Source organism: Nannobrachium achirus, assembly GCF_963921795.1.
Source record: "Nannobrachium achirus genome assembly, chromosome: 8".
Taxonomy (NCBI): domain Eukaryota; kingdom Metazoa; phylum Chordata; class Actinopteri; order Myctophiformes; family Myctophidae; genus Nannobrachium; species Nannobrachium achirus.
In genome coordinates, this window is record NC_137817.1 from 18,783,399 (window position 1) to 18,801,314 (window position 17,916).

The window sequence follows — 17,916 nt, forward strand, 5'->3', positions numbered from 1 at the left end:
CTCTCCAGTTTGAGAGACTGACTGGAGGGCAGCGAGACCGCTCTTCACAGTCTGCCAGCCGGCGAGCAGACAGATAAACTCAGCCGGGGGAGTAGGACTGGCACCAGGATCAGAGGGTCTAGACAGGCTTGTTGATAATCCTTCAGGACAAAGGTGTGCACATGGAGAAGGGACATTTTGAAAACCAATTTACGAGAAGGGCTGTAGGAGGCCCAACCATGGACCGTTAAGTATCTATTGCTTTGCCTCTTCCATTCCGCTCCATACCTCCAGCTCTCCTTCAAACTAGCTTTCAGTTTCTAATACATTCTCCAAGCTACAATAATTTGTGCTTTTGCACATCTGCAGTGTCCCAACAGTGACGAGAGCATAAGAACATTACTTCTTTGTTTATACTGTAATTGGAGCCAGTCTGCGCCATGAGTGAGACTCTTCGGCCCCCTTCACTCCAGGTGAGTGTGCCCATCGATGCCCCGGGCTACTCGGACAGTGGGTGCTATGCCGTATCGGATGGATCGGTGAACTCAAGCTCCTCCACCCCAACGCTCCGTCGCAAGCGCTTTAAGATGCGCCGCATGAGGAATGTGCCAAGTGAGCACGAAAGGAGGCAACTGACCGATGGCCGCCTCCCGGCCCGCTCCCACTCGGCCTCCAAGGAGTACCTCCAACTGCCCTCCATCGAGATCACGCCGTCCAGTGACGAAGATGCGGCCTCCACCTGGTCCAACTGTTCAACACCAAGCGCCTCCCCGCGTCGCAAGCGTTTCCTGTTGAGGAAGTGGCTGAGGGTTAGAGAGAAGAAGGAGCAAGCTAGTGAAAGCAGGTTGGTATACCCCCACCCTCCAGCCTCTTCTTGTCCCCTCCCTGTCCCCGTCTTAGGCCTAGAATTATTTAATGCTTTAACTATTGAAAAATAGCAGATATACAAGCTCACAGCGCCGCACCGAGTGCCGCACTGCAAGCTTGTAGATATGCTATTTTCGAAAATCATGAAAATATGTGCAAGTCTTTGGACATTTTGATCCAATTCTATAAGTGTCTTCTGAATCCTTCTAAGGTTTTTTGAAAAACTCATGTTTCTATGTCAATGGTGTTTTCATGTCAAGGACCCCCAAAATGATATGTATTTGGCCACGGACCCCCATCTCAAAATATCTAGCTCCAGGGACCCCTCAGAAGCAATATTTGAGTTACAAATGTTCACTTTAAAAATACATATATTCAAAGATTTGCACACATTTTCATGACTTTTCAAAAATAGCAGATCTACAAGCTCTACAAGCTTGTATATCTGCTATTTTTCAATAGCTAAAGTATCAAATAATTCTAGCCCTAAATGGGTTAATACCTCCATGCTGCTGCAAGTTCCTTCTGTGTAAGTGTCCCCTCCTCTCCTTGGAGTTTTAAAATGCTGCATGCCTATGAAGCAGGACTCAAAGATGAGCCACTGGGTTACATTGGTGGCCATGTAGCCTCGTCTATTGTGGATAAACCACAATGGACAAGGCCACATGGGCACTTAATCAAATAGATAACATTGCTGGAGCAAGTAATTGCATTAGTAGTGTACAGTAATAGTAGGGGCATTATTTGCTGTGGAAAGAAGTACCAGAAGGACAGAATGTGGTCTATGTGGACTATAAAATATTGGTTTAATGTCCCAAAGATCTTCGAGAGGATGGACTTATGAATGAATTTGGGTACATTGTGATGTAGCAAGGCTATATTTTTTATTTCTCTTTTGGGATTTTGTAAATGGTAAAGTAGACCAAATGAATGAGGGGCTATTCCTATATTGCATGTTTAAGTTTGCCATGGGGTTTGGAGCAATGTCCACCTTAGTTTTCCATTTGAAGGGAGGGCTAAAGTTGAAACCCATTGGAGTTGCAATCTCAGGTGGTGTAAATCAGTCAACCGTAGCAAGTTTCCACTGAAGCAGCTCATGCAGCAAGGTCAATGTCGAACACTAACAGCCCTGGTCGCTAGCTTCTAATTATTCACAGGGACATTTGACCTCACAGTTTATTTGACTGAATTCAACAAAAACGTTAATGTAATGCAATAATTGTGAGTTGCTGATTTTGGCTAAGACAGAGGTGTTGAGTGAAAAAAGGAGGAGGGGTCCAAGTAATAGTATAAACCCCTGGGGGACCCTAGTCAACTAGTTGCCTATCACCACTGGTAAGAGATGGCAAGACGGGCTTACTGTAGGTCCTTTATTCCATGTTCGTGTCCCTTCTGTCCGAGATGAAAATGATGAAAATGCTTTCACTCCAGAGGCATGTACAGTATGCAGAGCCCTGTCAGTGTCTCTAACCCAGAAATACTGGATCATTATCCAAACCTGCACAACATGGCTACAGCAGATCTCCCCCTAGGGGCATAATTTAGGGCTGTCTCACCAGCATTGCAGCCTAGCAGCATGACATTAGGAGGAGATTTCATTCCTCAGCATTTTGTAAATGAAAACATTATGAAGTTGTCAAGCCATGGGTGAGGAGTGGAGTTATTACCCATGTTTGTCATATGGAGACATGAGGATGTCTTGGTGTGTGGCAAGGTGCTTTATATTCATTCAGTTTTGTTGGTTGCCACATGTCCTATTACACCTCCACCTGTCCTCATGATACCCAGTAGTACCCACCTTAAGTGTGAACCAAACTTTATAATGTGGAAACAGAAATGTTTTATGTGATTAATTTGCCTAAAAAAAATCTAAATGTTGTTTGTGTCATGACAACATCCATACAGAACGCAAATATATTATGGCGATATAGTGACTTAATTGTTATTTGGAGTGCGGTAAATCTTTCACTTCTGATAAAGGCATCAAACTGGTATGAATGACTCATCAACTATATGAATAGTTTTGATGTGAAATACTTGCATGCTGTTTTCACATAGTTTATGCATCATGTGTCCGGGTGTATAAAGCCCTTAATCCAGAATGTAATGCCTGTGTGCCGTGTGATGTTAGGGACAGTGTCATTTGATACAGCGATGAAAACTCAGCATCCAGGCAAAGGAGGAACAACTAATCTATATTCAAGCTTTATTGGCTAGAAGAAAAACTGACAGCTAAACACGTGGCAACACCCTGAGATTAGCTCACTATGTTGTGTATTTTTAGAAAATGATAATGAAGAGTTAGTGCGGTAACTGCGGTTGTTGTCTTTGGTTCAGTGCCTGTCCATACAGTTACTACAGTAGGTTAGATTTAGGTTCTAAATTTGAGAAAAGAGAATGAGAAAAGCTTGCCTTAAAACCAGCTATAATTTATAAACACAGAAAAGTATTAATAGTTAAACCAGATTGTTCTGTTGATGTAGTCCCTGGAACATGTTGAATGAGAACTGAACACCAATGTGCATTTCTAAAGCCCTTTGCACACAGGCGCGTTTAACCGCACGGATAAAACGGACAATATAATTTTTTGAAAAGAAAACAATGATTCTCTATGACCTCATGCACACCGGCTCCGAATTAGCCATGCGACGAGTGGCTGCCGCCGTGCGTTTTTTTCTCGATTTGTGCGTCTTGTCGCATGCGGTAAAAAACTCATCACTCCTTTTATGACTCCTTTTTGGATCCGCAGCGCCGATTCCGCACAGCCTTGCACACCAAATCCAATGCGTTTTATTCATGCCGCAAACGGAAAAAAACGCAACTGTCCTGTGTGCAAAGGGCTTAACTCTCATCCAAGTTGTCCAGTAGGGTATGAGCCAACTTGCTCATCAGGAGTACTGTTTGTGTCTTGCGCACATAAACGTATGCACAAAGCCAGGAGGAGCAGGTGATCGAACGGGACAGGACACCACTCGTACCTCCTGAGCCAGTGACACCTTATTTGTCTATTTTTTCATCATCTGCTCCAACTACCAAGTGTAGTTACTATGAAAAGCTCCACCAGCTGTCAGTCTGTCCGACATGTCACGTCACACTTTTGGCCCTACTCTTATCTCCTGGCACCGTTGCCCCTATCCATGCCAAACTTTGCACACACACACCTTGGCTGGCAAACCACAACCTCCGCCCCTGATTTCTCACATGCCCCTCTTCTAGCGCCACCATGAGGTTGCCGACCTGACGGTCGCTTATATCCCGATTAGGGAGTCTTCCTGGTGTCTACTTTATACAGAAAGGTTCACAATTTAACAATGGATTCTAAGCAGCCGATTCAGCCGAAAATATTAGGAGAAATGTTCGGCGGTCAGTGTGTGTGGCTAGGTTGTTGTGATGATAAATGTGTCAGTCATAATAAGGACTGTTATGTACTGTAGTGGCAGTGGTTCCGGGAAGTGACAGGTGGGTCAGCTAGCAACTTGTGTGTGTGTGTGTGTGTGTTATGCAGCCATGCTTGCATGTGGTTTGTTTGTGCGTGCCATGGAACAGTGGTTGTGCAGACACAGTCTGCTACTGAATCTGCTACTGCACTTTGCTGGCTGATAAGACAACCACTGTTTTGTGGAAGTGGAGCCATATACAGTATATTACACCAGGCTTCACTGGTTCCATCTGATCGAGGCATTTAAATATTTCAGAGACCCAGGCTCTCAGCAGGATCTTGTATTCTTATACAGCAGATGTTGTATTCATCCTTCCAGGGGCGTCACAAGGGGGGAAAGTGGGACTGAGTTACTAGGGCCCAAGGTGGAGGGGCCTTAATTATTTTATACTTTAGCTATTGAAAAATAGCAGATATACAAGCTCACAGCACGGCACTGAGTGCAGCGCTGCGAGCCTGTAATCTTCTATTTTTGAAACGTTGTGAAAATGTGTGCAAATCTTTGAATATATTTATTTTTTAAGTGAACATTTGTAACTCAGATTTTGCTTCTGGGGGGGTCCCTGGAACTAAATATTTTGAGATGGGGGTCCGTGGCCAAATACATATCATTTTGAGGGTCCTTCACATGAAAAAGTTTGAGCACCACTGACATAGACATTTTTCAACAAACCTCAATGTATGCTCGCAACGCTGCACTCAGTGCCGCGCTGTGAGCTTGTATATCTGCTATTTTTCAATAGCTAAAGTATAAAATATTAAACAATGTTAAACTCATTTGCCACTCGATTTGCCATGCAGTTTATGCATGCGCATACCCTCTATTAAATAAGCTTCAGCTTTAAGAACTAAAAAACAAATCCTTTATATCCTTTTTATAGTTGGCTTATTGAATAGAAATGTGAGGGTGAAAGTCTACAAGTGTGGAGTGTGGAGTGTGGAGTGTGTGTGTGTGTGTGTGTGTGTGTGTGTGTGTGTGTGTGTGTGTGTGTGTGTGTGTGTGTGTGTGTGTGTGTGTGTGTGTGTTACAGTATTAGGGATGGGACGATATAAAAATGTCATATCACGAATATTGTGACAAAAGAAATTGCGATTTACGAACATTTGCCAACAAATAGCAGATCTACAAGCTCACAACGCGCGAGAGATTTGTTAGTGAGTGAAAAAACTGTATCAAGTACGTATATTATAAGTACCTTTTACCAATTGAGGGTTTATGTGGTACCGGATATGCAGCTCGGAAAATAAAAGGTGAATTGATCCCAGTGCATGACGGAGGACGATATCACGATAAATTAAATCTCCACGATACGATTATCGTGAGTGTTTTTAATCACGATAAACGATAATATCACGTATCGACGTCCCATCCCTAGTATATATATGCCCCCCCCCCCCCCCAGTCATTATGCCACTTCCTTGAACAATGAACTTCACTACATTCTCTGTTACTGCTTAACCGCATAGAATGGCCTTGGGAGGGTGTAGACATAAAAAGGTAGACGCCTCTTCCGGCTCTCTGGTACCCGTCTCGCCTTGGTGGGCACTTTTGATTGACAGGCTTGGAATTCTTCTGTGTGCGTGAACAGACAACAAGGTCGGTAGGCAAATCAGAGGCAGGTTTGAATGGAAAGGTCCCGGAAAAGACGCGTTGTGATTGGCCAGTAGTGTTTTTGAGTGGCAGCCTGCCCTCGACACTTCCTCTTTTGTGCCCACCAAGTTGGACGGGTCGCTCCAATCAACTGCAGCGGGTGGACGAGGTATCTAGCTTTTTATATCTGTGGTAGACAACCACATGCCTCCTCCAGTAGAGTCACCAGCAGCCACTTCCTTTTACCTTCACAGTGAGTTTTTTAAATGGGCTGACGTGTGCAGAAGAAAAAACTTATCTTCTTTCTCAGTTCCGTTCCCTGCTGAACAGGTGCCCCAGGAGGAGACTGGAGACGATACGGAACGGACAGAATCCCTTCTTATCGTTGCAGCGCCTGGCCAAGTCCGGTGCAAAAGATAAACGACATCTGTTCAGATAAAATACATTTACTATAAATACTATTTATCAATGAAATACTATTCATTTTTATGCAAAACAGAGAGGCTTTATTCAAAACTGAACAACAGGTTGCTTACAGAACTGACTATGAATCGTTTAAGAATGGAAAAGGAGATAAATACCTGATTTTGGGAAAAAAAGAAGCTACATACTTTGACATAGCAACAGTCTAAATAATGCCAGATATATCTGCCCGATGGATAGAAATCAATCTACTACTCGTGAGTGATGTAAATGCCTAAAGAAAGTGGAGATGTAAACCAGTGACCAGTTATTGGTCAGTGGATGTATAGTGGCCACATTGAAGGCTGTCCCTTGCCTTTATTGGAGTCTATCATTGTGAAAACTAAGATAATTCCTTAAAAAGCACACTTAGTGAGAAATTGACTTTTAGATGTCAAAGCCTGATGTAATACCAGTGTAAGCTTAAAATCCATAGTGTTTTGTTACACCTTCTCAATATCATGTCCAAAGCCCATATTGCGTCAATTGTGTATGCGTGCTGAATTATTTAGTGCGTCCATTCCATGTCAACTTTCATTCCTCGTGATCTGAGATGAGCACAAGCATTGGACATACACAGACCGAATTTTTAATTTTATATCCTGATCTAGACCACTTTACTGACCGTCTTTACTTAATGAACTAATACTTATTTGACCGGGGTCAACTCTGCATTGTGAGCAGTCGCTACATCAACTAATTGCAAGTCTGGACAGTAAACGATGGCAGAGGTCATTCAACAGAATGTCTGGCGGGGGTTTCAGTTTTAAAGAAAAAAAAGGTAGGGGGGGTGGTTGCCTACTCAAAGCGAAAGAGGATGCATGCTTACTCTAAACAAACGAGGATGCATAATAAGCTGTCTATAGTTATGCAGCTTTTAAAGCTGCCCGCGACTATAATATTGCAAAATCCTTGTTTTAATTTGGAAGATGGATACAGTACTACCTGCTAATATGGATCTATAGGGAGCATTAATGAACGTAGCAAGGCCCACACATTTCAACCCCATTCATAAAACATGACTATTTTGAATGGGGAGCTTGTGAGCTTGTAGATATGAATTCCGGTGAATGTAAAGGTAAAGTACTGTAAGGTAAAGTATAAATTCCTGTTGACCCTAGTAAACTGAAATATGTAGTATTTAAGTGGGTGGCAAGCCCCCTAAGCATTAGGTAAACACACTATGGGGCTTTTAAGCCGTGACATCATTTTGTAGTCAGACCTCCAAGCAGATTTATTGTCAATATGTGTCCCTCGCTATTTCAACAGATCCAAGACAAAAATAACGACTAAAGTATAATTCTACCACTTTCCTGTCAACAAGAAAGAGAAGACAAATTAGTAAATAGTAAAAATAGTAAAAAGATTCATGGGCGCTGGGGCCTTTTGGCCCCAAAAGTTCTCCTCTGCCTACAAGATGATGTCAGACTTAAGAGCCCCATATGCATTTATGACCATTTCTGTTGAATCATGAAAATGATTCATTGATAGAGGAGCAGGTGGTAGTAGGCATTGCAGCTGGAGCCTGGCATGGCTGAAGGAGGTTAAAGGACAAGCGCATAATCCTCTGTGGGATGTTTTCAAGAAAATACGTGGAAATGTCATGCAAGGTGCATTCTCTACCACATAAATGATGCAAACAAGCACTGGGCTCCATGTTTTGCTTGCACATTGCAAAACGTATCATGTCATAATGACAGGTTTTAACCTACCTAGTACACAGGAGCAGAGGACAAACCCCTGGACAGTACACCTCTGGCGTGTCTGTCTTTCCCCTGCTCATGCATCAATCTCACCCTTTTCACCCCAGTTGGTATGCCACATGCGTTGATAGTTATCGTCCTGTAAGACCAAATATAAGGTGCTTTGCTTTAGGATGTGTCTTCAAAAGATATTAACAGCGGATCGCTCACTCAACTTCCTCTGCAGTCTGTGTGTGTCCCCCCATCACCAACCACACCCCTCCCCCTCTAAATTCACATGATGCTGACGCCAGGCATTCCACAGGGAGTTTCAGTTAAATTGCTACAAGCCATCTGACTGGAAGGACTTAAGGACTGCCAGAACCATGTCCAGTTTGTGTGTTGTAATAACTGGAGAAAACCTGCCCAAGGAGAACGTATTCAGAATAACCACATGACTCAAGCAGAGCCCTCTGCCAAATTGTCCTTGCGCAAGCAGTGCAAGCACTGACTCCCTAACTGTTAGGGAGTGTTTTACGATACGTATTTTACATTCCTATAATGTCGTCCCTTGTTAAATCAGCATATCAGGGATGTGCAGCACACGATTATGTAAACTGTGTGTTGTGCCTTTCTGATATCTCTTCATCAGGTTTCATTAAGAACAGGTACAGTGTATTGTACTCTGAAGTGTGAAATTGTCAGTGAAGTTGCCAGTAAAGTCAACACATAGAGTAGATAACAGTATTTCACCCTTCACCACATGGTGTGACTTTCATCTGGGGAGGTTTTGGAATGGGACTATGGCAACAGGTAATTGTAGTCTACACACACAGTATAGAATATTAATGGCACTCAATTTACTACAGACACCCCGTAGACACATTTAGGCTTTGCAACAGCCAGTAACTTTTGCATTGTACAGTATGTAGCTAACAATGAAACAAACAGGTTTTTCTCTGTTGCTAACCATGTTGAAAGTATCTATTCTTTAGAGTCACATTAGCTTGAGGCTAACTGAATGTAAATTGTCAACGCCACAGTCACTGGGTAACCAGTGAACCAAAAATCACTCTTTTTGGCACTTGGTTGATTCAATTTAATTGATATAATTATTCTGTATATTGCACAATTCAGTTTGGACATCCCCTTTGCTTTTTAGCACGAAGTGAATTCTGTTTTATTTCCCCAGTTACTCTATGATATGACATCACTGGAACCATATTACAGTATGTTGAGATCTGATGCTAATAGAGTAAGGGGTCGCTTTCTGTATGTTACATACTACTGTAGCCCCCTCTAGTGCTGCCACAGCATATGAACAAACACACATATAGTGTAGTAGTTTCCTAGCCTAGCACAGCCAGACAATCCACCCATGTTAAAACAAGGTGGGGATGTATACTGCAGTTATATACTGCAGTTAGTTAGTTGCATTAGTATATAGTCTGGCCAAGCCAGGCTAGTAGTTTCCATGACATTATGTGTTTTGCTGGCTGTTTGTTGCACATACTCATTTTGTTATGCCAGACAGATTCCCCTAGGAAAGTGAGTTTAGTAAAACACAAAAAATGGCAAACCGAAATACATAATGATACGTGGGTTTGTATTTTTGGGTTGTTGGGAGCTGCTTCTCTGGTTGATTGATAGGCATATTAATTTGGAGTGCATATTCAATCTTTATTGTCACATCAAATTACAAGTAAGATATGTGAAATTCATCATTCTGCAGTTAATAGAATTACTAAAAGAATGAGAATACAGTATAATTTATAAGTATGGTCAGCCGTACATAACTTAGTGGGTAAAATCCTGTCTGATAATCAGAAGGTCAGTGGTTTGCCCAGTAATACCCACCCACCCAGTGTCTGTGTCCCTGAGCAAGACACTTAACTACCTACATATTGAATCAATTTGCTTTTTGAGTGATTGATTGAATACTTTGTTAGACAGAAATGTATACAGCATGAGTACAGTCAAACATAACTCAAAAGGATAACCCAACAGTCCTGAGGGCTTGTTTCCATTCAGGTCCAATGTATTCAATTCATCATCATAGCATAGAAAATAACACCAAAATACAATATCATCAACAAATATAAAACAATATACTGTATGTACAGTACAGTAGGAAGGAGGGGGGGGGGGGTTTGAACCCTAACCCTAACCCTGCCTTCAAGGAATGGTTCCGTTTGTACACTCTGAATTCCAAACGGATTAGGTTAATACTGTGGGTTTTATACAGTATACTTTAATATGTGTATATGAATTGCTGTCGATGACAGTCCTAGTCGATGACAGTCCTATTATATAATAATTATATAATCGGGCCGTCAACAACTCAAGCAGTTCATAGAGAGGGTGAGCAAACAATCTGTATAATAATATTTGTGCATTTATTTTGTATTATGTAATACTGTCTTTGTTGTATTTGTGTTAATGTGACCCTCTTTAAAAAGAGATGCTACATTTCAAGAGGCTATCCTTAAAGAAATCCTGACTAGTCCACTCACTGCCATAGGACGTAGGACTGTCTAATCAATTGGTTTGTATAATTGATTGATACATCTATAAAGTAGTGTTTCACTACAGAGACAATCGCACACAATCTCATCATTCGGGATAGCTGATTGGGATGATTGAAGAATAGAAAGTTGTAAAATCCTGTGGTCACTGCCTTGTAGTGAAGCTCAACATACTGTAGATTCTGCAGTTTGTTTGGCTGATATACAATACAGTACACTCAGCATGATGTTATAAATGAGAAATACTTCATCCCATGTCATTGAATTAGACCCAGTGACGTCATTACGTGCGCGTCCCGCGTCTCTGACGCATTCACGTTGCCTAGAGACGCATTCACGTCATTGTCCTCGGGTCCCAGGGACGCATCGCCTCCATTGGAGTCCACGTTAAAATAATTTACCACGTCACGAAAAAAAAGAAATATTTTAAAAAGTCCACAGACGCCACCATTGTTCATGGGTGAAGGCATGCTACTGTACCCTACGTTAACACAAATGAAATCCGCGTAGAAAGTCTTAAAACAGACGATAGAACTAACGACAGTGTGTGTTTGGAATCCACCGACGCTATTTTGTGAGCCGTGCATGGTCACAGAATTCAATGGGTGCCTTAGTTTTAGCGTAGCACCGGGCCGCTCTCTGACCATAGCGGCACAGCGTGTTAGGTGATACACCAAGAAGGGTTCCCCCACCGAACGTGGGTTTGGCTTGTCGAGCCTGTTATCGGGTAAGCGTCACGTCATGGGCTGCTATAGCGGCCGGGGGGTACAATGCGTCATCGATAGTTGTGTGCTTTGGAAGTGCATGCGTGCCGCGGAACAACGGTGGAACGCGTGAAACACTAAAAAGTTTGGTTACCTTTTTGAAAAGACAAGGGGAGAGCTAAATACAATGGGCTATATGCAGCACGGTTGTTACATCATGCTCGGGAGGGAACACTTCGACAATGCAGACGGAGCCAGGAACTTGTCCATAGTGCATCACATAAGACCCAAGTGCAATCAATAACTTTGCACGTCTGCGACTAGCTCTGGTCCATAGCGTTAGTGGAGTTCTCCTCCACTAACGCTATGGACCAGAGCTAGTCTGAGACGAGTTGAAACAACTCCAACGCAGGCTGTTGAAGCAGCGCGACAACCGTTCTCTTCCACCAAAAGTATGTGGTGCTTGAAAATATGAATGATTCCATCGATAATAATCCGTTTGGGACACTCAAAATCACTGCCATAGAGTTATAATGTATCGCTCCGTTTGAATGAATCCGTAGCGTTGCCAGCGCGACTTATTCTCAGTCTACCGAAAATAGCAGATGTACAAGATCACAACGCGGTGCGAGCAGACACGGTTTGAGCTTGTTGATTGGGTATTTTTTTGTTGCGTGACACCGTCGTACTATGCATTATAAATTACACTGTTAAAGAGACGGTACACATTTAGTTTCTTCAAATATTTTCCAAAAATAAAAAGGTTGACTTGCCTTCTGTCTGTTAAAGTACTGTATTTGAAGGCCCTGGTCAAATGTATTTAATGGAAAAAATAGATATGCAAAAAAAAGGAGAGACATGGAAATGTTAGCCTATAGTTTATAGTATAGTTTTACAGTAGGCTATTATTATTAACTCATGAATAGTACTGTAATTATATATACTAGACCTTACCCGTTCGAATATATGTGCTGCAAAATATGTGCAGAGTGTGGGTTTTGGGGAAAGTAACTGTAACTGCATGGTGCGTGCGTGAGAATATGTGGGAGCATCATAATGTAAGGAGCAGCCCATGGAGGAGTGTATATTTATGATGGATACAAATAATCTAACAGCAAAATTAGGTGAATAGAAGTATGAGGATGTATTTGCTCCACATAAGTTTTCTATACCCGTTGGAAGATGAGACACACATCACCCGTTGCATGCGTGACCCATGCAGAGAGAGAGAGAGAGAGAGAGAGAGAGAGAGAGAGAGAGAGAGAGAGAGAGAGAGAGAGAGAGAGAGAGAGAGAGAGAGAGAGAGAGAGAGAGAGAGAGAGAGAGACATTCCTAACCCGTGAGAGAGGTGTGTGTGGGCCCGGGGCTACAGATCCCATGGCCTGGAGGAACGGACCGTAACCCTGACAACAGGCTGTAGAGCTGTAGAGTGAAGAAACGCTAATAAATCGCTAGAATTTGGGAAAAATGAAATTCGGGCTCCGTCACCGTGTGTATAATGCTAATGACCAATGCCATGTTAAATTTGAGATCAGTCGCTGAAGCGAGTGAATAGATAATGCATTTTGTGACCTACTGACTGACTGACTGACCTCTCTCTCTAATTATATGTTAGATATATTAGTGTCTCATCATGTCTTTCCACAAAATAACAGAAAAAAGCTCAATAGTGGGCTCGATAAAAGCCCGGCTCGATAAGCAACATTGATAAGGTGCTCATTATCAATAAAAATTAACGAGCTCCATCCCTAGTGCTTCTTCATCTCAAGGTACTATTATAGTTTAATTGTTTCATTCGTTTTTGTATGTATTTTGTAAGATAAACAATGTAAATAACCAATTCAAGTTAAATGCTGCACTTTGTCAAAAATGACATGACGCGTTGAATTTTTGTGGGACCCATAAAATATCCCTGGGACTCATCCGAAAGACCCTTCTTGGGTCCCGGGACTCATTACATTAAAAACCTACATCACTGTAGACCCCCTCTAAACAAATGAAACCTGTCCTCTAGTCTGTACCTTTATGACCTTATGGGTGATGAGAACTAAATGACATGGGCCATGCACAGAAGGAACAGGCTAACCTTGTTGGCATGACTGAAAGATTAGATCCAAGATTTTCACCCATAATGAAGACCAAAATAGGGATGCCAGGTTGAAAGTGAAACAGGTTAAAATGAGTGTGCACAACGTACACTGCGAAAGGGTATGATAATAAATTAAAACGATTAACTTTTATCATAGTTGTATACTGTAATCACAAGGTACAACTGGACTTATCTCCAGCATTTGGGAACCGGTGCCATGGCATTGTTCCGAAGGTTCATTGTTCCAAAGGTTCATTAGTCCGAATTTGTTAGAATACTATGCCCAACTCTAACCCTAACCTCAGTAACCCTAACTAAATTCGGACTACTGAACCTTCGGAACAATGAATGAACCTTCGGAATTATGGGCAGTCCCCTTGGGAACCACTGGTCAATCAAATAAAACATGGATACTTACACACAGTCACACAAACTAAAATGCACTGACAAAAATATATGACGCTTTCTTCTCTTTCTCTCTCGTGCAGCAGTCAGCAGAGCAGCCAGCAAAGCAGCCAACAGAGTAGCCATGAGGACGACTCCAATCGCTTCTTGACTCCCTTCATCAAAGAGGAGAGGTGTGTGTGTGTGTGTGTGTGTGTGTGTGTGTGTGTGTGTGTGTGTGTGTGTGTGTGTGTGTGTGTGTGTGTGTGTGTGTGTGTGTGTGTGTGTGTGTGTGTGTGTGTGTGTGTGTGTGTGCAACCTTTTTGATCATTATTGTTCTTGTGTCGTCGTTGTCGGGTGAAAACCTTGTACCGCTATGTCCAAAACTGTTCGTTTTGTATTTATCATTTTAAAAATTGTGAAAATAGCCGATCTACAAGCACACAACGCCTCGCACCGTGTGCTTGTAGATCCGCTATTTTCACTAGTTTAGTGCGACAGTCTTGTATGATGAAGCAGGGCTTTACTTTACGAAAGAACATGCTCATTTGAAACTTGAAGTCACAAGGTTTCAGCCCGACAGTGACGACATGTTGCTCTTACAGAGCCATGTCCAAAGCAGTTTTTTAGTCTGTTGACATCTGCCTATTTCTGTTGTTCTCCACCAGAGGGCAGTTGCTCCTTGTGTCTTTCTTTTGGCCAGCTTTGATGTTTCACTTTCTATGGCGGTCACAGATTTAGTTCTGTCCTATACAGTCTCTGTTGATGATTAGAGGCTTTGTTGTGCCTTTAACGACACATTCATTATTATTTGTGTGTGTGTGTGTGTGTGTGTGTGTGTGTGTGTGTGTGTGTGTGTGTGTGTTCGTGTGTGCGTGATAGAGATATAGTATGAACACCGTTATGTGCGTTACTTTCTGTGTGTGTGTGTGAGAGGGAGAGAGAGAGGATGAACATGTGCTACTTTTTATATGTGTACCTGTATGCCTTAATTGTACTTATTAATAGTCAGTATACAGTGTAAAAACAAACAAACAAGGTGTTTCAAACGTGTTTAAAAAAATAGTAATACTCAAATAAACCTTAACACACGATGAAGCATGGTGTGTGTTCTGAGGAAAATCCATCCGTCCACTGTAACGTTGTCAGATTTAGAAACAATAGGGCTGTCAAAGTTACTGTAGGGTTACCAACCGCCCCGTAAAATATGGGATCGTCCCGTATTTGGAAACTAAAAGACGTGTCCTGTAATGAACTGATACGGGACGTACTTTGTCCCATTGTCGTGGAAGAATGACAGTGTGTTATGTTGATTCTCAGTTCTCAAAAAATGTAAACACAAACTGCTTCACATTGGTGCTTGATACCCATTCATCAAGCACCATTCAGATACGGGTACCCATTCAGAACGGGTACACATTATTGTGTATCATTATTTTATGCTTTAACTATTGAAAAATGGCAGATATACAAGCTCACAGCGCGGCACTGCGAGCTTGTAGATCTGCTATTTTTGAAAAATCGTGAACATTTTAATTTTGACCCGATTCTATAAGTGTCTTTTGAATCCTTCTAAGATTTAAAAAAAAAAAAAAAAACATGTTTCTATGTCATCGATCTGGCTAGCCATTGTCAAAGAAAAGGTCCTTTTCACTTAACTGGAGCTCAGTTAGTCTGTTATTGAGAGACTACAATGTCAGTGGTTCTCAAACTTTTTCATGTGAAGGACCCCCAAAATGATATTTATTTGGCCATGGACCTCCATCTCAAAATATTTAGTTCCAGGGACCCCCCCAGAAGCAAAATTTGAGTTACAAACGTTCGCCTTAAAAATACATATATTCAAAGATTTGCACACATTTTCACGTCTTTTTCAAAAATAGCAGATCTACAAGCTCGCAGCGTGGCACTCGGTGCCGTGCTGTGAGCTTGTATATCTGCTATTTTTCACTGGTTAAAGCATTCAATAATTCTAGGCCTAAATGGGTAACAAACTGCTTCACAATGGTGCTTGATATGGGCCCTTTAATATAATGATATAAGGCTGGTAGGCTTTATCCTTGAGGTACAGCAGTTCAGCCAGAGAGGAACTCAGCAGGACAGCACGTATCAGCTAGAACCACCTGCACCAGCACACCTGTCACATTGGCCTAGATTTAGGCACTTTGCATTGAGTTGTGGTGATTTGTTGTTTGTGGTTGATGTGTTGAGGAATACTGTGTGGAAAAAGAAGAAGTAATGTTAGATTATGCTAAAGAATAAGGCAGTTTGAGCTATGTGTCTCTCTCTCTCTGTTGATCTGTCTCTCTCACCCTCTCTCTCACACCTGTGCACTTCTTTGCATTTTCTATTTTCTATTAAACGCTGTTGTTTTTTTTCACTGTATGGTGCTTTTCCACTGCATGGTACTTGCAAGCATGGACTTGACTATTGTCTTTTTGTACCAGGTACAGTATTTTCCACTGCAGGTAGTACCCCTCGTCCCCTTCATTGCAGTTGGTTGTCATAGCGACAGGCCAACTTTGCAGAATCTCGATCAGAGCTGTGTCAGTTGATCCATTAGCCATGAAGCGTTGTGTTGTGATGGGGACTTTTTTTGGTGTCCTCCAGAAGCGCGTCCCTTCTTAGGATCTCTATTCATACACTTTAACACACTGGTTCCCAAACCTTTTAGCTCAAGACCCGAAAGAGAGATTAGACGATTGCCCGGGTCCAAAACTAGTGAAAACAGCAGATCTACAAGCTCACAGCGCGTCGCTTCGCGCGTCGCTTCGCGCGTCGCTTCGCGCGTCGCTTCGCGCGTCGCTTCGTGCGGCTAATCGCACGTTAATCGCGCGGCTAATCACGCCGCGTCTGATTTATGGGATTTCTTAGATTTTTCTTTGATTTCTTCATTTGTGTTTCCAGATATTTAACCACTTGAACTGTTAATAGTTAATACATTTGACCTTTCACTCTGTACTTAGTCTGCTCTTTTCCCCCTCTACACCAAAGCTCTTTGCCGAAAATAGCCGCTGCGAGGCGTTGTGAGCTTGTAGATCTGCTATTTTTGTCTAAAGTTCTCGGAATATGGACGCTAGGGTTCAAGTGGTGAATATAAAAAAGGAGAAAAAAAGTTTCTATCACACAAATATTTGGCGGACCGGACCCCCTGTTGAAGACCCCTGCTCTATAGCAAGGGCTGCAGTATATTCTTACTGAGGAGATTCAGGTCCTTTGGGTTGCGTAACAGGATGCTCCAGAATGATGTTCTATCAGTCTGTAATGGCTAGTGCCCTCTTCTTTGTGATTGCATGGGGGGGGGGGGGTAACATTAATGCCGGGGAAACAAGCAACCCAACGAGGAAGCTGGACGCTGCATGGACAACCACACACGCCCCCTCCAAACGGAGATTGTGGGCCAGCGGAGAAGCATGGGAAGTGATAGATTTATTTGCCCCAAGGGGATGCATGTTAAGACTGTATTTTGTGCCAGTAAGCATGAAGATATATAATGATGTACATGGTGGTCGCTCAGCTCGTTCAAAGGTCTAATTAGCTCTGAAATAATGGCTCATTACAGTACAGGACAGTATGGATCTGTGTATTCCTAATATGTATTTTGTCCTGCATAATGTAAGCTTGGTTGAGGGTGTTTACTGTTGTGTATGCTGTGGTATATTTTGTTCATTATCGTGGTGCTTCTTTTTGTGTGTGATGTTGTCTATACCCTGCTATATTGTGCATGCGGCAGGATATAGTGTACCCAAAGCGTTAGGATAGGTTTGCCAGACATTATTAAAATGTGGACTCCCATAATTTATAGTTATGCACAGCACAACCTCACTGATGGCTTCAGCCTTGAGAACTTTCCAGCTCTGCTGCAGCCCAGTGGGTAGCTGCATGCAGCAGCATTGTGGAAATGTCTCCCAAATTGCAGGATATAACTTTTAAAGAAACTCACCAGCCCGTTTCCAATTGTGGGCTTATGACTCCTCTGCAACCCATTCTCTGCTGAATAAAAGCTTTGTTAATTTCATTTTTCATTTGTGTTATTTAGTTATGATGATGTGGTGGATTATAAACCGGTAAGCCTTGCCCTCCCCCTCCTCCCTTGCGTTTTTGGTTCATGTGACACATAATGCAGCTTTCACTTCTGGTTCTGTCTTACTTTTGCTACAGAGTTACATTGTGGACATACAGTATATATATATG

The 17,916-nt window shown here is 42.3% G+C and overlaps 1 protein-coding gene across 1 annotated transcript in view; it reads left to right on the plus strand.

Moving 5' to 3' along the window:
* Positions 1-419: 419 nt before the first annotated feature.
* The window catches only part of LOC308289817 (protein Aster-B-like), a gene marked incomplete at its 5' end in the record, with an annotated part of 158,278 nt that continues 140,781 nt past the window's right edge, over positions 420-17,916 (plus strand). The window contains 2 exons of the mRNA XM_080731582.1: positions 420-823; positions 13,827-13,916. Of these exons, the coding sequence (XP_080587708.1) occupies positions 420-823; positions 13,827-13,916 (494 nt within the window). The remainder of the gene's footprint in view (positions 824-13,826; positions 13,917-17,916) is intronic.